The sequence below is a fragment of the Heterodontus francisci genome, chromosome 14 (genome assembly GCF_036365525.1).
Source record: "Heterodontus francisci isolate sHetFra1 chromosome 14, sHetFra1.hap1, whole genome shotgun sequence".
NCBI classification, from domain to species: Eukaryota; Metazoa; Chordata; class Chondrichthyes; order Heterodontiformes; family Heterodontidae; genus Heterodontus; species Heterodontus francisci.
This window is the reverse complement of record NC_090384.1, coordinates 89,439,060-89,462,049: the sequence shown is the minus strand read 5'-3', so window position 1 is coordinate 89,462,049 and position 22,990 is coordinate 89,439,060. Positions and strand designations below refer to the sequence as shown.

At 44.9% G+C, this 22,990-nt stretch overlaps 1 protein-coding gene across 2 annotated transcripts in view; it reads left to right on the top strand.

Annotated features, from left to right (window-relative positions):
- prmt3 (protein arginine methyltransferase 3) overlaps positions 1 to 22,990 on the top strand; it is a 291,866-nt gene that overhangs the window by 132,705 nt on the left and 136,171 nt on the right. For both annotated transcript variants that reach the window (XM_068046506.1, XM_068046505.1), the window contains exon 11: positions 13,675 to 13,753. In XM_068046506.1, coding sequence (XP_067902607.1) covers positions 13,675 to 13,753 — 79 coding nt within the window. The remainder of the gene's footprint in view (positions 1 to 13,674; positions 13,754 to 22,990) is intronic.

Here is a 22,990-nt window from a genome sequence, read left to right as displayed (position 1 = left end):
ACCTGGAATATTGTGTGCAGTTTTGGTCTCCTTATCTGAGGAAGGATGTTATTGCTATAGAGGGAGTGCAGCGAAGAGTTGCAGACTGATTCCTGGGATGGCGGGACTGACTTATGAGGAGAGATTGAGTTGGTTAGGATTATATTTGCTGGAGTTCAGAAGAGTGCCGGGGGATCTCATAGAAACCTATAAAATTCTAACAGGACTTGACAGGGTAGATGCAGGAAGGATGTTCCCGATGGTGGGAGAGTCCAGGGGTCATAGTCTAAGGACACGGGGTAAACCTTTCAGGACAGAGATGAGGAGAAATTTCTTCACCCAGAGAGTGGTGAACCTGTGAAATTCGCTACCACAGAAAGCAGTTGAGGCCAAAACATTGTATGTTTTCAAGAAGGAGTTAGATATAGCTCTTGGGTCTAAAGGGATCAAAGGGTATGGGGCGCAAGCGGGAACAGGTTACTGAGTTGGATGATCAGCCATGATCTTAATGAATGGCGGAGCAGGCTCGAAGGGCCGAATGGCCTCCTCCTGCTCCTATTTTCTATGTTTCTGTGTATGTTCGTATGTATCGTCGTCCAGCTGGGTGGGACTGCATTTGCCTGGTTCTATTCTTACCTATATATTTGTAGCCAGAAAATCAATTGCAATGGTTTATCTTCCTTCCTCACCATTACCTCTGGTGTCTCTCCCTCCTATTTCTGACCTACATGCTGCCCCTCGGCGACATAATCTGGAAACACAGTGTCAGGTTCCACATATATGCTGACAAAACTCAGCTGTACATCACCATCACTATCACGATCACCTCTCTCAACCCCTCCACTGTCCCTAAATTGTCTAAATCGTCCCTGGACAAGCTGTTCCAGTAACAGCAACAACTCTGGCATCTACCGGGTAATGTGGAAAATTGCCCAAGTATGTTCTGTTCACAAAAAGCAGGACAAATCCAACCTGGCCAGTTCCTGCCCTAGCAATCTACTGTCAATCATAGCAAAGTGATGGAAAGTATCGTCAGCAGTGCTATCAAGTGGCACTTGCTCAGCAATAACCTGCTCACTGATGCTCAGTTTGGGTTCTGCCAGGACCACTCAGCTCCTGACCTCATTACAGCCTTTTTATTTATTTTATTTATTTAGAGATACAGCACTGAAACAGGCCCTTCGGCCCACCGAGTCTGTGCTGACCAACAACCACGCATTTATACTAATCCTACAGTAATCCTATATTCCCTATCACCTCCCTACACTAGGGGCAATTTACAACGGCCAATTTACCTATCAACCTGCAAGTCTTTTGGATGTGGGAGGAAACCGGAGCACCCGGCGAAAACCCACGCAGACACAGGGAGAACTTGCAAACTCAGCACAGGCAGTACCCAGAATCGAACCCGGGTCCCTGGAGCTGTGAGGCTGCGGTGCTAACCACTGCGCCACTGTGCCGCCTTGTTCCAAACATAGATAGAAGAGCTAAACTCCAGAGGTGAGGTGACAGTGACTGCCCTTGACATCAAGGCAGCATTTGATCAAGGAGCCCTAGCAAAACTGGAGTCATTGGGAATCGGGGAAAACTCTCTGCTGGTTGGAGTCATAACTAGCACAAAGCTTGTGATTGTTGGAGATCAATCATCTCAGTTCCAGAACATCACTGTCGGAGTTCATCAGGATAGTGTCTTAGGCCCAGCCATCTTCAGCTGCTTCATCAATGACCTTCCTTCCATCATAAGGTCAGAAGTGCAGATGTTCGCTGATGATTACACAATGTTCAGCACCATTAAGCAGCCCATGTCCAAATGCAGCAAGACCTGGATCCTTAGGCAGATAAGTGGCAAGTAACATTCGCACCACACAAGTGCCAGGCAATGACCATCTCAAACAAGAGACAATCTAGCCATCTCCCCTTGATGTTTAATGGCATTACCATCACTGAATCCCCCACTATCAACATCATGGGGGTTAGCATTGACCAGAAACTGAACTGGACCAGCCACATAAATGCTGTGGCTACAAGAGCAGGTCAGAGGTTGGGAATTCTGCAGCGAGCAACTCACCTGCTGTCTCCCCAATGCCTGACCACCATCTACAAGGCACAAGTCAAGAGTGCGATGGAACACTCCCCAATTGCCTGGATAGGTGCAGCTCCAACAACACTCAAGAAGCTCAACACCATCCAGGACAAAGCAGCCAACAGGATTGTCACCCCATCCGCCACCTTCAAAATTCATTCCCTTCATCACCGCTGCACAGTAGCAGCAGTGTGTACCATCTACAAGATGCAGTACAGCAACTCACCAAGGCTCCTTCAATAGCATCTTCCAAACCCGCAACCTCTACCACCTAGAAGGACAAGGGCAGCAGATGCATGGGAATACCACCATCTGAAAGCTCCCCTCCAAGCCACACACCATCCTGACTTGGAAATATAACACTGTTCCTTCACTGTCGCTGGGTCAAAATATTAGATCTCCCTTCATAACAGCACTGTTGATGTACCTACATCCCAAGAATTGTAGCCAGTGATGCCCACATCCCATGAATGAATAAAAAAAGACTGCTTCTCTGATATCCTGTACTGGATGAGCAGAAGTTTCCTTAGTCCCTGCAACAAATTCCAGTTCCTAGCCACTGACTCCATCCGTCTCCTTGGCAACTGTGAGAGGTTGAACCAGACTGTCATTTGACCATGAGATAAGCTTCCGACCACACATCCCACCATCACTAATACCACCTATTTACACCTCTGTAACATCATCTGACTTCACTCCTGCCTCAGCTCATTTGTTCCTGAAACCCTTATCTATGCCTTTGTGACCTGTAGACTCACCTATCCCAACACACTCTTGGCCAACCTTCCATGCTCTGCCCTCTGTAAACTTGAGATCATCCAAATCTCTGCTACCTGTAACCTAACTTGCACCAAGTCCTGTTCACCCATCACTGAAGTCCTCACTGACCTACATTGGCTCCTCGTTAAGCACTGCCTCCACTTTAAAATTCTCATCCTTGTTTTCAAATCCCTCCATGGCCTCTCTCCTTCCTGTCTGCGTAACCTGCTGCAGCCTCACAACCCTCCAAGATATCTGCGTTCCTCCAATTCTGACCTCCTTAGCATCCCGGAGTTTAATTGGTCCACCATTGGTGGCCATGCCATCAGCTGCAAGGCCCTAAGCTCTGGAAAACCTTCCCTAAACCTCTCCACCTCACTTTCCTCCATTTAAGACACCTTAAAACCTAGCTCGTTCATCTCTCCTAATATATCCTGATGTGGCTTGGTGTCAAATTTTGCTTTATAATGCTCCTGTGAAGTGCCTTGGACCATTTTATTACTTTAAAGCCACTATCCAAATACAAGTTATTGCCGTTGAAAGTAACAGGGGAATGCAGGGGTGAGGGAAATCTTCCCGCCTTGTTCTCACTCCTGAGTCAACCAATGCCATCTTGTAAGGGGCAACCACATGGTCGTTGGAGTGTTTGCCTGTTTCACGTGGTAGGCCCATCTGCGGCATGGTAACCAGGCCCATTGTGTGTGCTCTGCCTGTCAACCATTCGTTAGCTAAGATTTACCCAGTGTGCCTGGCACTTACTTGATTTGATCTAATTTTTCTCTGGAAGGTATAGCATTATATTTTCTTCCCAATTATTTTTAAAATACTTTGTTCAATGGGCCCCTATCCCTACTCATACTTTCTCTGTCTAGATTAGCTTGAATAATAGGTGTTACAGTAAGCTTGTCACCTGCCATTGTACCTATATGTTACATGCCTATCTATGCTATTTTTACTTTTTAAAATTTGGCAATAGGTTTTCACTGATGATTCTCACAGCAATATGCCAAATAAGGCACACTGCTTGATATAGAGAAACACAATTTATATAGATATAGTAAATCAGGTTCCTGATGCACCCCATAATAACACACTAACTTCACAGTGTGTCGAATTCTTTTCTTGTAAATCTCTTTTTTTACATTAATCCACTGTGATATCAAATTATAAATGTAAACTCTTAGAAAAGATTACTCAAGCATTTGGGGAAAAATGGCTTTTTTGGTGCATTTAGAAGATAGTAAGTTGTGGTTTTTCATTTAACTTGTGTTACAGGTATCAGTAATGTACACAAGAATACATGCTCTCAGCAATTGATGTTGGTTAAATTTTTCTGACTTGCAGTTTTGGTATCTTACTTTCTTTTTTTTGCATTCATCATTTTTCTTCCTAATAATGGGCCTTTTCACCACAATTGGATATGATTGAACAATTTGCATATTTATAATTAATATTTTTATATGTGCATACAAATAATTTAGGGGTTAAATATAACTCATTTTTCATCTTGAGGCTATGGTACCACTATACAGATGGTTTTTAAAAAGTGTCTATTTTTTGGTAAAATAAACCATGTACTTCAGTTATTTGCTGCACAAGGGAAAACACTTCTTATTAATGTGTATTTGTGAACTAAAAAAAGTTAATTAGTGGATTTTCATGAAGTCTTAAGTGAAATGTTTTCTTCATATGAAATCTGAGTCAGTAAATGATCAAATAAATTGTTTTCTTTTGACTTAATTATTCTTTACGCGAATGCTGCAGTTTGAATATCACACAGACTAAATTTATTTTCCCTTCCATTATGCTCACCTTTTGTCATTCTAAGGCAATGTAGTTGGTATTTTTATTGACAGGTTAAATATATGGCCTATGAAATGTTCAGTAAGCAATCAACATACTTATTACCCCTGACGCGTTTGCTGCAGTACATCAGCTTTCATCAGCTTTCATCACTCTGCTCGTACATCACACCACAGAAATCACAGTGATTTTTCAACAAGACTGAATTCTTAATTTCAAACTGCCTGATGTGGAGTCGGAGCTTTGTGTTATTAGAGTGCAAAAGTTTTCTGCCTGTCGTGTTCTAATTTGACATTTGATTAAAAAAAAATTGTGTTGTATTATGGTGCATTAAATTTACATTCAAATCCATGTTCCAGATGAAACTCGATTATTTTTCTGTGGCTGGAATGGAGGTAAAACTTGCTTTTGTGGAGCAGATAAAACACCCTTTTGATCTTAGCCTTCAAAACTAATATCTTCAAATCCAGTTGTGTTTGGAATGTGTCTTTTTTCCTATGATAAGATGCCTTACCCACTATCTAGGGCTCTGAAATTTATAGGACTGCAACAATTTATGCAATGCGGCACTAGTCCATGCAGAGGCTTTTATAACTGGTGGTGGAGGGATGTGGAAATGCACCACATTTTATTTTAATATCTCTGATGCACAAAATAAATTTCAAGAAAATTCTATAATTTTCTTCATTGTGGTATTTTGCTTTGATGAGAAATATGGAAATGTGGACCCTTCTAAACATGAAGCACTAAGTTAATAGCTTTATCAGCCTGAACTGTTAAAATTAAATGGCTTTATTCAAGCATAAGGCTAAAATACATTAATTGTACATTGTAAACAAAAAAGTGGAAAATTCTGCAATTCTGAAGGTGCTGTTTTACAAATCGGAGTGCACCCAAGACCCTGAGAGCACCAGGGGCGTAGTGGAGACTGTGACAGGTATAATTCTTGAGGCAGATGGCACCCCTACAGGTGAGGCAGTGGCCTGTGAAATTACATTCTAAATTACTCTGCAGATGAGCCTAGCACACAAGTCCAGAGAGCTGATTGTTCCGATATCTGTTATAAATTACACAATTCAGCACCAAGGACAGTACTCATTCACTGTCATAACTAAGGGAAAAGGGACTGGCTGGGTTGGGGGCATGTGGTTTGGATGCGCAAGAGGAGCATCAGTGTCGAAAAAGGTCAGCCAAAGGACAATGGCCCATGGAAAATAATGAAGCTATGCCATATTCTTGGGAAAAAGATAATGATTGCATTTTGGATTTTTTTTACCGAAGAGTTGAGGTAAATCGCACAACAGATTATAGACACTTGGAAGGCTTGATGGTATTTTTCTTAGGATGGAGAGCCCACATCTGTGCACAATCAGTAATCTAAACCTCTTTCAATGATTGTGAAGGATGTTAAGTCTTGACATTTCGAACAACTGGTGTTTGTTTGTATGAGTCCTGCAGTTTATTAATTGTTTTCCTTTTGATCTCAGTGTGAGAGCCACAGTAAAAGCTACATGTGCAAGGACTTAATTTCTTCAGTGATTTAAATTAGATCAAGAAACAAAGCAGCTTAATTTGCGCATTTGTGTTTTTTGCTATAATTTTGCTTTGAAAGAGTATGTGTGTTCAGAATTAATCTGTAGCAGAATAAACATACTCAGGTCCTTCATTATTGTGACTGCATGAGCTTTACTTTACATGCTATCATTTTTTTTATTCATTCATGGGGTGTGGCATCGCTGGCTAGGCCAGTATTTATTGCCTATCCCTAATTGCCCTTGAGAAGGTGGTGGTGAGCTGCCTTCTTGAACTGCTGCAGTCCATGTGGGGTAGGTACACCAACAGCGCTGTTCGGAAGGGAGTTCCAGGATTTTGATCCAGTGACAGTGAAGGAACGGCGCGATAGTTCCAAGTCAGGATGGTATGTGGCTTGGAGGGGAACTTGCAATATTAGGTTTGCAACCATATAAGCTATATCTATTGGCATTATTAATTGGATTTGGTGAATCCTATCAAATCATACAGGCACAAGTCTTTATGCACTTGGTTGGCACCTGACAAGTTGCATTTCGGCAACAACAAATTATATTTATATAGAGTCTTTAACGCACAAATTTTACAGAGTGGTATTCAGTCCCTCAAGCCTGTTCTGCCATTCATTTAGACCATGGTGGATCTTAACCTCAACCCACTTTTGATCCATATCCCTTGATACCCTTACCTAATAAAAATCTATCAAGATCAGACTTGAAGCCTTCAACTGACTCCAGCATCCATGGCCTTTTGTGGAGGCAGTTCCTGATTTCCATGACCTTTTATGTGGGAAAGATACTTCCTGCATCCATTCCTAAATGGCCTGCCTCTCATTTTACAATGATGCTGTCTTTTCTGGATTCCTCCACCAGAGAAAATTATTTCACTGTATCTATCGTATCGAGTGCCTTTATCATTTTAAAACTTTGGTTAAATCATCCCTCAATTCAGGGAATACAAACTAAGTTCATTTGCAATCTATCCTGATAATTTAACCCTCTTAAACCCTGCTATCATTTTAGTAAATCTGCAATGTACCCTTTCTCTAAGGCAAATATATCTGCTGAGGGGTAGTGCCCAAAGCTGAATGCAATACTCAGATGGGGTTTGACCAAGGATTTCTGTAACTGAAGCAACCTTCTCACTTCAGTATTCCAACCCTCTTGAGATGAAGGACAACATTCTGTTAACCTATTTTATTGCTTTTTGTATTTGTGCACAAACTTTTGATGATTTATGTACATGGACACTGTTACGACCAGGTGAGAAGAGGTCGAGGGGTTTCCTCTCAGCCTTTGCCTGGTTTAACCGTAACAGGGTTTAATTTTAAAACACTGTGTTTTTAGCTCCCACTTAGTGAATCCTTGTTCACAGCTCCAATTATAAGGCAAAGAAATCAAACAGATTTCCTTAGATTTAAAACAGAAAGGTAGAAGTTTATTAATCTTAACTCTAATCCGGCTAACAACTACGAATATGTGACACGACCATGCTAGCATGCATACGCGATAAACAGATAGAGACAGAAAAAGTAGAAGGAATATTGATTGGAACCTCCTTAGTGCAAATAGTTTGGATGGAGCAGTTTTTGTCAGGTATGTCCAGGAAGGTTTCCTGACTCAATATGTAGATAGGCCGACTAGAGGGGAGACTATGTTGGACTTGGTGCTTGGCAACGAACCAGGCCAGGTGGCAGATCTCTCGGTGGGAGAGCATTTCGGTGATAGTGATCACAACTCCCTGACCTTTACTATAGTCATGGAGAGGGACAGGAGCAGACGGGATGGGAAAATATTTAATTGGGGGAGGGGGAATTACAATGCTATTAAGCAGGAACTGGGGAGCATAAATTGGGAACAGATGTTCTCAGGGAAATGCACGACAGAAATGTGGAGGTTGTTTAGGGAGCACTTGCTGCGACTGCTGGATAGGTTTGTCCCGATGAGGCAAGGAAGGGATGGTAGGGTGAAGGAACCTTGGATGACAAGAGATGTGGAACAGCTAGTCAAGAGGAAGAAGGAAGCTTACTTAAGGTTGAGGAAGCAAGGATCAGACAGGGCTCTAGAGGGTTACAAGGTAGCCAGGAAGGAACTGAAGAATGGACTTCGGAGAGCTAGAAGGGGACATGAAAAAGTCTTGGCGGGTAGGATTAAGGAAAATCCCAAGGCGTTCTACGCTTACGTGAGGAACAAGAGGATGGCCAGAGTGAGGGTAGGGCCGATCAGGGATAGTGGAGGGAACTTGTGCCTGGAGTCGGAGGAGGTAGGGGAGGTCCTAAATGAATACTTTGCTTCAGTATTCACTAGTAAGAGGGACCTGGTCGTTTGTGAGGACAGCGTGGAACAGACTGATATGCTCGAACAGGTTGAGGTTAAGAGGGAGGATGTGCTGGAAATTTTGAATGATATGAGGACAGATAAGTCCCCGGGGCCTGACGGGATATACCCAAGGATATTACGGGAAGCGAGGGAAGAGATTGCTGCACCTTTGGCAATGATCTTTGCGTCTTCCCTGTCCACTGCAGTAGTACCGGATGATTGGAGGGTGGCAAATGTTGTTCCCTTGTTCAAGAAAGGGAATAGGGATAACCCAGGGAATTATAGACCAGTCAGTCTTACGTCGGTAGTGGGCAAATTATTGGAGAGGATTCTGAGAGACAGGATTTATGATTATTTGGAAAAGCATGGTTTGATTAGAGACAGTCAGCATGGCTTTGTGAGGGGCAGGTCATGCCTCACAAGCCTTATTGAATTCTTTGAAGATGTGACAAAACACATTGATGAAGGAAGAGCAGTGGATGTGGTGTATATGGATTTTAGCAAGGCGTTTGATAAGGTTCCACATGGTAGGCTCATTCAGAAAGTAAGGAGGCATGGGATTCAGGGAAAGTTGGCTGTCTGGATACAAAATTGGCTGGCCCATAGAAGTCAGAGGGTGGTAGTAGATGGAAAGTATTCAGCATGGAGCTCGGTGACCAGTGGTGTTCCACAAGGATCTGTTCTGGGACCTCTGCTCTTTGTGATTTTTATAAATGACTTGGATGAGGAAGTGGAAGGCTGGGTTAGCAAGTTTGCCGATGACACGAAGGTTGCTGGAGTTGTGGATAGTGTGGAAGGCTGTTGTAGGTTGCAACGGGACATTGACAGGATGCAGAGCTGGGCTGAGAAGTGGCAGATGGAGTTCAACCTGGAAAAGTGTGAAGTGATTCATTTTGGAAGGTCGAATTTGAATGCGGAATACAGGCTTAAAGACAGGATTCTTGGTAGTGTGGAGGAACAGAGGGATCTTGGGGTCCATGTCCATAGATCGCTCAAAGTTGCCACCCAAGTTGATAGGGTTGTTAAGAAGGCGTATGGAGTGTTGGCTTTCATTAACAGGGGGATTGAGTTTAAGAACTGCGAGGTTATGCTGCAGCTCTATAAGGCCCTGGTTCGACCACACTTGGAATATTGTGTTCAGTTCTGGTCACCTCATTATAGGAAGGATGTGGAAGCTTTAGAGAGGGTGCAGAGGAGATTTACCAGGATGCTGCCTGGACTGGAGGGCATGTCCTACGAAGAAAGATTGAGGGAGCTAGGGCTTTTCTCATTGGAGCGAAGAAGGATGAGAGGCGACTTGATAGAGGGGTACAAGGTGATGAGAGGCATAGATAGAGTGGATAGCCAGAGACTTTTTCCCAGGGTGGAAAGGGCTATCACCAGGGGGCATAATTTTAAGGTGATTGGAGGAAGGTTTCGGGGAGATGTCAGAGGTAGGTTCTTTACACAGAGAGTGGTGGGTGCGTGGAATGCACTGCCAGCGGTGGTAGTAGAAGCAGATACACTAGGGGCATTTAAGCGACTCTTGGATAGGTACATGGATGATAGTAGAATGAAGGGTAGGTAGTTAGTTTGATCTTAGAGTAGGTTAAAGGTTCGGCACAACATCGTGGGCCGAAGAGCCTGTACTGTGCTGTACTGTTCTATGTTCTAAAGGGGAAAAGTTTGAGGCACTATCTGGTAGTTACAGTCCTTTAAGTTCAATGCGGAGTCTTTGGTTGCCGGTAAGTATTGCAACTCTTTGGGGCCCAGTTCACGCTTCAGCTTGTTCCGATGTAGGGGTTTTCTCTCTTGAGGTTTACTTGTCTTCCGTGGGTCCGGTGGCTTGGGAGAAAGCAAGAACGAGAGAGGCTTCCTTATTCCATCCTCAGTTGCACACTGCCTTCTGAATTCAAACTGTCGTGTGGCTAGTTCAAAAAACCTGGACCAGCCAGCTAGTCATGTGACCAGCTGGTTTAACCAGACCGGGCTCTGTGGATTGTATCATCTTAGCAGGGCCTGGAATGCGCTTCCTTATAGCTAAAATGTCTGGTGATCTAAATCCATTTGAGTTAATTGGAGCAGGGAATAGCCCTTTGTCTCCATAAGCAGCATCTCTTAGTATGCAAATGCCCTTCCAGCTCAGTGTCTGGTGATCTTCAAACAAGTCATTTCTTCACTCCAGCAACAGTTAAAAATCAATGTTCATATGACAAAATTAATATGCCTCATTCTTGGCAGGTGGGGGTCTGCATGACAACACCCAAATCCTTTGCTGCTGCACAGTTCCTGGTCTCTCACCATTCAGCAACATAGTCAAAGTACAAATTGCAAATTTGAAGGTGCAATAGTTACATTTCTGTGCTGTGTCGTAGTCTTGATCAAAATGGCTTGGTTTCTAAATCCTTTGTTTGAGGTTCGCATTATTTTGTGGTATGTATCTATTTACCAGTTAAAAATATTTGTTTCTGTCGTGATCACTGTCTATGTGACAATAGATGTTGTGTTGCATCTTAGCTTCTTGCTTGGTCCCATTCATTGTGGACTTAACATTTTAGCTTTCTGTTTTTGACACATTTCATTGACAAGGTAATTGAATGATGAAGTGGGAGATTTCAGGACAGTTTGGTTCTCTGTTGTGTCATGTCTGAAGTTTTCTCACTGGCTTGACATGTTGCAGTTACAGAGCTAATGAAGTAAGACAACCTAATAAATCTGAAACTGTCAGCAGAGGTCCAACCAATGGGAATGGTTGGTGTAGTTGCCTTAAAAAAAAATGTTTGAGTCACCTTTACAGTGCTTACAAATAAGATTTTAGGTAGCAAGATATTAAACTTGAGAAAGCAGTTTATAGCTCAAAGACTTTATTATTCGGGTCAGTGAGAGTTGAAGATTATCGCTGGAAGTAGAGTCACTTCTGAGAAGCTTACACTTTGAGCAGCATTGGTCTCCATTGACAAAGATTTGAAAGGTACCAGCTTCTCAACTATACTCCATTTACTTTTTAATTTTGTCCATGAGCAAAGCCATTGGAGCTGGACTGGCATATAATCAAATTTGTTAGCAAAAGTTTAAGCATAATAGCCGTGAGTCCATTCATTACAAATACAGTCATTTTCCAAGTATTGGCTGTACAGGATATTGAAAGTTTACAAAAAAAATCCTTTATTGCTCCTGTTTTATTTCCTAGATGTTCAGTCATTATCGGGTAAATTTTCAACCTCATGCCTGACTAGTAGTCTGACTGTGTTGATTGTCCACCATATCTCGAACCTGCCCAACTTACATTCCATTGAAATCAATGAAATGAGAATTGATTGGGTTCCATAAAGTGTGGGCGATTCACTCCACCAAATTCCCACCCAGGTGATGAGGACCAATAAAACCTACCCTCATATCTTTTACCGCTATGGATAGACAGCAATATTGAAATTAAACTAAAACATCTTGATGAGGAATTTTGTTTATGTGGCCTACATGTCTGTTTGTTCACTCTATATGTAAAATATTGTTTGTTTAAATAGTCATTATGTTAAAATCATTGGAGATCGATTCTCTGTTCTAGCCTGTCTCACCTCATTTTTCCCAGGTTAATTGGAGAAATGGGAACAGTAGTGAACACAAATGATAGGGCCACCTATGGGTCTATTCAGAACTCCAGTCTCCTCAGCTGCAGAATAATGGCTTTGGCTGGCTCTCAGGAATGTTGTTTCACCTGTCATCGATATAAGAAAGATCGAGTCGATTGTTGGCAATAGACTTGCAACATTAGTGATTTTAGTGATGTAATGCACACTAAATAATCCTGCCGAGATGTTTGTTCAAAGGAAAATTGCGTATTCACAACTTTCTAAATAAACAGATTAATTAAAACGATATTCGAAGCTCATAGCTTTTACATAGGAACAGGGTTTAGGCCACTTAGTACCACAGGTCTGTTCTGCCACTCAATACTATGGTGGCTGATCTGTGACATAACACCATATACCCACCTTTACCCCGTTTCCTTTAAAACCTTTGTTTAACAAAATCTATCAATCTCAGATTTAAAATTAACAATTGATGAACATCAATTGTCATTTGCAAAAGAGAGTTTCAAACTTCTACCACCCTTTGTGGGTAAAAGTGTTTCATAATTACACTCCTGAACGATCTGGCTCTAATTGTTAGACCATGCCTCCTAGTCCTAGACTCCCCAACCAGCAGAAATAGTTTCTATCTACTCTATTTGTCCTCCTTAATATCTTGAAAACTTTGATCAAATCATCCCTCAACCTTCTAAATTCCGGGGAATAAACCGTCTGTCCTTATATTTTAATCCATGGAGTCCAGCTTTCATTCAGATAAATCTGTACTGTGTTCCCTCTAAGGCCAAGGTCAAATATCCTTCCTGAGGTGTGCTGCCCAGAACTGCTCAAAGTACTCCATTAATATTTGCTATAGGTTTTGTCACTAAGCAAGCCTATGAAGTAATTGCTTTTATTACAATCTGTGTTTAAATATATCTTCAAAATATTGTAGTCTTGAATGGTTAAAGTGATCGTAGTAGCGAATGCTCATGTTGGGCGGCTGGATTTTACCAGGCCCCCAACATCAGGGGTCAATGCGGGGGCCTGGAAAATGCCTCCGGGAAAAGCCCGCCATGGGCCTCGATGCCGGGAAGGCCCCACCCCATATTAATGGTGGTGGTGAGGCCTCTTGGTGGTACCCACCCCACCCCCCCACCACTCAGTGATGTGAGCAGGATTTAAATGATAATTAATTAATTAATTACCTGCCTGCTCCTGTCAGTTGTCCTGCTGCCATATTCCAGCTGCCATATTTACACTTCCTATACCATTAAAAATGTAAATGCATTGGAAGGGCTTGAAACCCTGTAAAAGTGGTGCCGGCACCTGCGCAGTGGTGCCGGACGCCGTTGCCAGGGTCGGAGCGCCCACGCCTTCCATGTCATCGGAGGGATGGATGGCGGTCCGCCCTGACCATATAAATGAGCCCCCCGTAATAAATATCGCCGCGGCTCCGCAGAGTAATTGTCACGCGTGCGCCCCGCCGTTTTTGAAGCTTGCCGCCAATCTAAAATTCAGCCCGTTATAGGTATGTGATTTGGATTTTTTTTAGGTATTTGGATTGGCGTCAGTTGGTTATTTTTATCGGGTTAGATTGTTATCATTTTGTAATAATTATATCATTCGTTAATAATTTTCCTCCCTTTCCACACAGGGTTATTTTTTGTTGTTTGAATCCATGCTGGACTCGGTCATATATGCACGGGACAAGTACCTGACGGCAGGCGGTGCAGGTTTGTGTTTGGGGATGGGATCAGAAAGGACAAAAACGAAATCTTGTCTCAGTTGATTCTTGGAAGCCATCTGTGCACTCCTCTCAGATTGTGCTATGCACCACTGAGAAAATTGCCACTAGAAATGAAATATGCCCCCATTACTGGCAGCTTGCAGGCATCCATTTACTTTATTGGCTTTCACAAGGAGGACACATTAAATGTTGCTTTTGAAGTTGTTCTAGGGTTGAATCTATGCATTCTTTATTCTAAAGGCCTCTGAAGCTTACAAAGAATAATAAACTGTGGTGGTTTTTCAAGTTCATAGAATGTTGAACTTGTTCGTGTGAATTTTTATCATCGCAGGGAATAAATGGCTGCCATTGAAGATTGTTGGCATGTAGGGTAATAGGTGGCTCGTAGTTTTATAAGGCAGTAATATAATTGAATAGTTGTAATGATATCATTAATTGCAGGATTGAAGTTAGAAGCATTTATGAATATCTGCTGATTATTGTCTTAAACTCCCCACCAGCTATTGAAGTGTGTCGTAAAGAATAGATGAGTTTCCAATCAGTTTGTTAAAGCTTGTGGTGGACACACCAAATGCAAATTTCTTTCATTCATGGATAGTGGGTGTCAGTGCTAAGGTGAACATTTGTTGCCCTGGAGAAGATGGTGGTGAGCCATCTTCTTAAATACAACTGAGAGGCTTGTTAGGCCATTTCAAAGGGCAGTTAAGAGTCAACCACATTGCTGTGGGTCTGGAGTCTCATATAGGGCAGAGGTAAGGAGGGAAGATTTCTTTCCCTAAAAATATTTTAAATTTTTATAAAATAATTAAGGGGAACAGATAGAGTAGATAGAGAGAAACTAGTTCCACTGATTGGGGAGTAGAGGATTAGGGGGCATAGTCTAAACAATAGACCAGACCGTTCAGGTGTGAAATTAGAGTCATCGAACCATAATTATGGCACAGAAGGAGGCCATTCAGCCCATCAAGTCCATTCTGGCTCTCTGTAGAGCAATCCAATCAGTCCCATTCCCCATTTCTATCTCCGTAACCCTGCAAGTTTATTTCCCTCAAGTGCCTGTCCAGTTTCCTTTTCAAATCATTGATTGTTTCCACCAGCCTTGTAGGCAGCAAGTTCCAGGCCATTACCACTCGCTGTATAAAAAAGGTTTTTCCTCACAACCCCCCTGCATCCCTTACCCAAAATCTCCCCTCCATCTCCTTTGCTCCAAGGAGAACAAGCCCAGCTTCTCTAACTGAACCTTGTAGCTAAAATCCCCCATCCCTGGAACCATTCTGGTAAATCTCCTCTGCACCCTCTCAAGGACTGTCATATCCTTCCTAAAGTGTACTGACCAGAACTGCCTGCAATACTCTAGTTGTAGCCGAACTAGAGCTTTTTAAAAATGTATTTATTTCGTGATACAGCACTGAAACAGGCCCTTCGGCCCACCGAGTCTGTGCCGACCAACAACCACCCATTTATACTAATCGTACATTAATCCCATATTCTCTACCACATCCCCACCATTCTCCTACCACCTACCTACACTAGAGGCAATTTACAATGGCCAATTTACCTATCAACCTGCAAGTCTTTGAAGGTGGGAGGAAACCGGAGCACCCGGCGGAAACCCACGCAGACACAGGGAGAACTTGCAAACTTACTGCACAGGCAGTACCCAGAACTGAACCCGGGTCGCTGGAGCTGTGAGGCTGCAGTGCCAACCACTGCGCCACTGTGCCGCTTTATACAGGTTCAGCATAACTTCCCTGCTTTTGTACTCAGCACCTCTATTTATGAAGCCCAAGAACGCATATGCTTTGCTAACTTCTTTCTCAATATATCTTGCCACCTTCAAGATCTATGCACATGCACCCCCAGGTCCTTTGTTCCTGCACACTCTTTAGAACTGCGCCATTAAGGTTATGTTGCTTTGTCCTATCCCTTCTGCCAAAATGCATCACCTCACACTTCTCTGTATTAAATTCAATCTGCCACTTGTCTGCCCATTCTGCGAACCTATCTATGTCGTATTGTAGTTGATTGGTATCATCCTCACTGCCTGCCACACCTTTCAGTTTGGTATTGTTGGCAAATTTAGAAATTTTACTCTGTGTTCCCAAATCCAAGCCATTTATTGGTACAATACATGGAGGCAGTTAAAGGCAGCAAATTATGGGAATACCTAAATATACGAATTAAGAGCAGGAATAGGCCAGTCGACCTCTCGCGCCTGCTCTGCCATTCAATGAGATCATGGCTGATCTGATTGTAACCTCAACTTCACATTCCCCCCCCCCCCCCCCCCCCCGATAATCTTTCACCCCCTTCTTACCAAGAATCCATCTACTGCTGCCTTAAAAATATTCAAAGATTCGGCTTCCACTGCCTTTTGAGGAAGAGAGTTCCAAAGATTCACAACCCTCAGAGAAAAGATTTCTCCTCAACTCTGTCTTAAATGGGCGACCCTTATTTTTAAACAGTGACCCCTAGTTCTAGATACTCCCACAAGAGGAAACATCCTTTTCACATTCAGTCTGTCAAGACCCCTCAGGATCTTATATGTTTCAATCTTACTCTTCTAAACTCCAGCGGATACAAGCCTAGCCTGTCCAACTTTTCCTCATATGACGGCCCACCCATTCCAGATCTTAGTTCAGTAAACCTTCTCTGAACTGCTTCTGACATATTTACATCCTTCCTTAAATAAGGAGACCAGTACTGTACACAGTACTCCAGATGTGGTCTTGCCAATGCCCGGTATAGCTGAAGCATAACCTCCCTACTTTTGTATTCAATTCCCCTTGCAATAAACTATAACATTCTATTAGCTTTCCTTATTACTTGCTTTGCCTGCATGCTGTTACGAAAGTACTTCCATTTTTTGTTCAATTTTGAAGTCCTGTGTTTTAAAATTGCAAAAAGGATTCCATAGATGCTGGATTTTGTGTTTTTGTTTTTTAAAAGAGGTCATTGAAAGGACTGAGAGGTCTTGTTTGCAAGCAACATGTACTGGAAATCACCTATCTTCAGATAAATACCCAGCAAGGGCTTTTTGACTTGGAGAAGATGTTTACAGAGAAGTGACAGGTCAAGAATTATTGGGGTCAGGGCAATTTCACAATTTCTCACCTTATATGACATTTGCCAGATCTTTGCCCACACACTTAACCTATCTATATCTCTTTGTAGCCTCCTTATGTCCTCTTCACAACTTACTTTCCTACCTATCTTTGTGTCATCAGCAAATTTAGCAACCATACCTTTGGTCCCTTCTTCTAGGTTATTGATATAAATCGTAAAAAGTTGAGGCCCCAGTACTGATCCCCTTGGCACACCACTCATTACATCTTGCCAACCAGAAAATGACCCATTTATGCCTACTCTCTGTTCCCTGTTAGCTAGCCAATCTTCTATCCATGCCAATATGTTACCCCTTACGCCATGAGCTTTTATTTTCCGCAATAACCTTTTTTCCTTAGAGCAGAGAAGTCTGAGGGGGGACCTGATTGAGGTATACAAAATTATAAGCGGCATTGATAGGATAGATAGGAAGAAAAGTTTTCCCTTAGCGGAGCGATCAATAACCAGGGGCATAGATTTAAGGTAAGGGGCAGGAGGTTCAGAGGGGATTTGAGGAAATTTTTTTCCAGAGGGTGGCAGGAAACCTCACAACATTTATGAAGTATTCAGATGTGCACTTGAAACGCCATAGCATTGTAGGCTACGGTCCAAGTTCTGGAAAATGGGTTTAGAATAGATAGATGTTTGATGGCCAGCACAGACACGATGGGCCAAAGGGCCTGTTTCTGTGCTGTATAACTCTTTGACTCTACGGCCGGAATTTTACGGTGAATGGACAGGAGCCGGACTCCGACGTGAAAGTCGGTGGCGATACTTGCTTCCGCCTAGCCTGGGGATCCGTCCCGTATTTTACGGGTCCCGAGGCTTTAATTGTCCCGAGGCGGGACTTCCACCCACTTATGGGAGGAGGTCCCGCCATGGTGAGCTGCCGGCCAATCAGCGGGCCGGCAGCTCTTAGTCCCAGCGGCGCCACCGGGAGCGGTGGCCACTGCTGGGACTGCAGTCCAGCCGATGCCAAGGACCCAAGAGAGTGGGTAAGTTTGGGTTGCCTCACCAGGGGGATTGGTCGTGCTCTGGTGAGGCTGGTGTGGTCGTTTGGGGAGAGGGGGCGTCTTGGATCCTGGGGGTGGGTTGGGAGGTGGGGGCGGCCCTCAATCGGGCACCCTGTGCCCGACTGCCATGCCCCCCACGGTGCGGAAAGGCCGGCAGCTATCGCGGGGTGGCCTTTCACGTCCCCAGCACACCCGTTTGCCACAGGTAAAATACCTGTGGAGGCAGGCGAGGGATCTTAAGTGGCCATTAAGTGGCCATTTAAGGGTCTTGATTGGCCTCGGGCGGGCGGGCCATTTCCCACCCCCTGCCACCCCCCCCTCCCCCCGCTTGACCTCCGTAAAGTTGTCCGGAGACGGAATCGGGGCGGGTAGGCCTCCCGGAGCCTGCCGCTCAATTTTACGCCGCCCCCACGCCACCATCCGGCCTATGACTCTATGATGTGGCACCTTATCAAATGCCTTCTGGAAATCTAAGTACAGTATCTCTACCGGTTTCCCTTTATCCACAGCACCCGTTAACTTCCTCAAAGAACTCCAATAAATTGGTTAGACATGATTTCCCTTTCACAAAACCATGTTGACTCTGTTTGATTGCCTTGAATTTTTTTAAGTGCCCTCCATAATAGTTTAGAACGGACTGAGTGCGTAAGGGATTAAAAAAACACTTTTCAGAATGGATGAAGTAGTTTTTCACAAAGCAACATTAATATGAAATTGCAAATCTGAGTACAGATCCATAAATAGAATTAAATCTGTGTAATCAGAGCTTCATTTTTATGGCTTGTGAAAGTTTTTCAGGTTGAAGTCATGCTGTTGAAGTTCACAGTCTTCAGTTCAAAGCATATGTTGTGCCTTGTGGAGGAACTTGTTCATGGTACTTCAGGAAACACTCTACATACAAAGGGTTTTTGGAGCTCTCTTCTGCCGTTGGCAATTGATATGAGTCAATTGTTAATTTTAAATCTGAAATTGATAGATTTTTGCTCACCGAAGGTAGTTGTTCCAGTAACATAACCACAATGCTACCGTACACCTAATAGTGTGATATAAACAAACAGATAATTTTCTTTTCTTTCTTTTGGGCCTCCTTATCTCGAGAGACAATGGATACGCGCCTGGAGGTGGTCAGTGGTTTGTGAAGCAGCGCCTGGAGTGGCTATAAAGGCCAATTCTGGAGTAACAGGCTCTTCCACAGGTGCTGCAGAGAAATTTGTTTGTTGGGGCTGTTGGACAGTTGGCTCTCCCCTTGCGCCTCTGTCTTTTTTCCTGCCAACTACTAAGTCTCTTCGACTCGCCACAATTTAGCCCTGTCTTTATGGCTGCCCGCCAGCTCTGGCGAATGCTGGCAACTGACTCCCACGACTTGTGATCAATGTCACACGATTTCATGTCGCGTTTGCAGACGTCTTTATAACGGAGACATGGACGGCCGGTGGGTCTGATACCAGTGGCGAGCTCGCTGTACAATGTGTCTTTGGGGATCCTGCCATCTTCCATGCGGCTCACATGGCCAAGCCATCTCAAGCGCCGCTGACTCAGTAGTGTGTATAAGCTGGGGATGTTGGCCGCTTCAAGGACTTCTGTGTTGGAGATATAGTCCTGCCACCTGATGCCAAGTATTCTCCGAAGGCAGCGAAGATGGAATGAATTGAGACGTCGCTCTTGGCTGGCATACGTTGTCCAGGCCTCGCTGCCGTAGAGCAAGGTACTGAGGACACAGGCCTGATACACTCGGACTTTTGTGTTCCGTGTCAGTGCGCCATTTTCCCACACTCTCTTGGCCAGTCTGAACATAGCAGTGGAAGCCTTACCCATGCGCTTGTTGATTTCTGCATCTAGAGACAGGTTACTGGTGATAGTTGAGCCTAGGTAGGTGAACTCTTGAACCACTTCCAGAGCGTGGTCGCCAATATTGATGGATGGAGCATTTCTGACATCCTGCCCCATGATGTTCGTTTTCTTGAGGCTGATGGTTAGGCCAAATTCATTGCAGGCAGACGCAAACCTGTCGATGAGACTCTGCAGGCATTCTTCAATGTGAGATGTTAAAGCAGCATCGTCAGCAAAGAGGAGTTCTCTGATGAGGACTTTCCGTACTTTGGACTTCGCTCTTAGACGGGCAAGGTTGAACAACCTGCCCCCTGATCTTGTGTGGAGGAAAATTCCTTCTTCAGAGGATTTGAACGCATGTGAAAGCAGCAGGGAGAAGAAAATCCCAAAATGTGTGGGTGCGAGAACACAGCCCTGTTTCACACCACTCAGGATAGGAAAGGGCTCTGATGAGGAGCCACCATGTTGAATTGTGCCTTTCATATTGTCATGGAATGAGGTGATGATACTTAGTAGCTTTGGTGGACATCCGATCTTTTCTAGTAGTCTGAAGAGACCACGTCTGCTGACGAGGTCAAAGGCTTTGGTGAGATCAATGAAAGCAATGTAGAGGGGCATCTGCTGTTCACGGCATTTCTCCTGTATCTGACGAAGGGAGAACAGCATGTCAATAGTCGATCTCTCTGCACGAAAGCCACACTGTGCCTCAGGGTAGACGCGCTCGGCCAGCTTCTGGAGCCTGTTCAGAGCGACTCGAGCAAAGACTTTCCCCACTATGCTGAGCAGGGAGATTCCACGGTAGTTGTTGCAGTCACCGCGGTCACCTTTGTTTTTATAGAGGGTGATGATGTTGGCATCGCGCATGTCCTGGGGTACTGCTCCCTCGTCCCAGCACAGGCATAGCAGTTCATGTAGTGCTGAGAGTATAGCAGGCTTGGCACTCTTGATTATTTCAGGGGTAATGCTGTCCTTTCCAGGGGCTTTTCCGCTGGCTAGGGAATCAATGGCATCACTGAGTTCCGATTTGGTTGGCTGTATGTCCAGCTCATCCATGACTGGTAGAGGCTGGGCTGCATTGAGGGCAGTCTCAGTGACAGCATTCTCCCTGGAGTACAGTTCTAGGTAGTGCTCAACCCAGCGGTCCATCTGTTTGCGTTGGTCAGTGATTATGTCCCCCGATTTAGATTTGAGGGGGGTGATCTTCTTGATGGTTGGCCCAAGAGCTCTCTTCATGCCATCATACATTCCTCTGATGTTTCCGGTGTCTGAGGCCAGCTGAATATGACTGCATAGGTGTTGCCAGTAGTCGTTTGCGCAACGCCTAGCTGTTCTTTGTGCAGTACTTCTGGCTGCTTTAAGTGCTGCGGATGTTAAATCGCTGGGGGCTTTCTTGTAGTTCAAAAGTGCAATGCGCTTAGCGGCTATGACAGGTTCCAACTCTTCATTATGAGATTGAAACCAGTCTGCATTTCTCTTCGCACTTTTGCCGTAGGTGGTCAAAGCTGACTCATAGATGGCGTCTCTGATGTGGGCCCACTTGGTCTCAGCATCCCCTGTGGGAGTGTTTTGAAGGGCTGTTACAAGTGAATTTAGAAATTTTTGTAACAGCTGTGGGTGAGAAATTCTGCTCATGTTGATGCGCGGGTGGCCCTTCTGCTTGGAATGATGCAACTTCTTTGGTCTGAGTCTAACCTTGCTGCACACCAGGGAGTGGTCGGTGTCGCAGTCCGCACTGTGGAAGCTGCGTGTGATTTGAACACTGTTTAAGGCGGCTCGCCTTGTGACAATGAGGTCTAGCTGGTGCCAACGACGTGATCTTGGGTGCCTCCATGAAACCTGGTGACAGGGTTTAGTGTGAAAGAACGAGTTGGTGATGCAGAGGTTATGATAGGTACACAACTCAAGCAGTCTCTGCCCGTTCTCATTCATCCTTCCAACGCCATAGCGCCCAAGGCAGGAGGGCCATGAGTCATGGTCGGCCCCAACCCTGGCATTAAAGTCCCCCAGCAGGAATAGGTGTTCGGTGTTGGGGATGCTGCTAATGATGTTATGGAGTTGTTCATAGAACTGGTCTTTAGCTTCAGGTGCGGAACAGAGTGTTGGAGCATAGATGCTGAGTAGGTGTACTGGACCAGAGGTGGTGAGCAGTCGGATGGACAGTATGCGTTCCGAGCCATTTGAGGGAGGCTCTATCATGCTGAGCAAGGAGTTTCTGATGGCGAAGCCCACTCCATGCTGTCTTGGTTCTTCAGGATCCCTGCCCTGCCAGAAGAAGGTGTAGTCTTGCTCTGCTAGAGAGCCACTTGCGGGGAGGCGAGTCTCCTGAAGTGCTGCAATGTCCACATTGAGTCTACTGAGCTCGTTGTTAATTATGGCGGTCTTCCGAGAATCGTTGATTTGTGTAAGGTCTTCCGACAGGCCAGGACACATAGTTCTGACGTTCCAGCTTGCAAAGCGAAGGGCTGGTACCTTCTTTCCTTTTTTCATGTTGTTTGGTGCGGTGTATCAGTCCACCTTTCGGGCAATGACCCTGAGCTCCAAGCACCCATTGAAGCAGGCAGACTGTGGCGGGACAGAACCTTATTGACCGGGGGCTGCCCGGTTTGAGGCGGGCGGTAGCTGTCCAGTGAGGTGCAATGACCTCTCCCACCGACAAAGGCAACCCGTGGCGCCCAGTTTCTACGCCAATTTATCTGGACTTATAACCCGTAACTGCTGCCTTCCGTGTTGTTTCAGTCGCTGTGAGGCAACTATGGAGTGACCTCTCCATGGCGCATGCCTGGGCAAATTTATGGAGGTTGAGAGTTGCCCAGTCGTCAAAACCCCCCTCTCGGCCTTTCTGGTGGGGTCCAAAGGAGTGCAGGACACGACGTTTGTCACCAGTATGGCTGCAGGAACTGCCGGAAACATGCCAAAGGTGACACATGACCGCCTACGGGGTTCCGCTCCGGATTTTCTGTTAGGGTTTACTCCCTTAGCCTTGGTCTCTCCCGAGACGCCCACAAGGCAGTGGGGTTGTTGGGGCCCCTACACAGGTGTAGGATGGTGCCGGTGGGAGGAGGGGATGCAAGGGGGAGGGGTAGAGGGAGGAGGGGGGGGTGCAGGGGAAGGGGGTGCGGGGTGAAGATGGTGCGAGGGGGGGGCGGGCTGGGACGGGGTTGTGAGGGGGTGAGCTGAGAGGGTGGAGCAGGGAAGGGGAGGGGGGTGGAAGGGGGGTAAAGGGGGGGGGGGGGGAGGGGGGGTGGAATCTGGTGCAGGTAATAAGCCATTTCCTC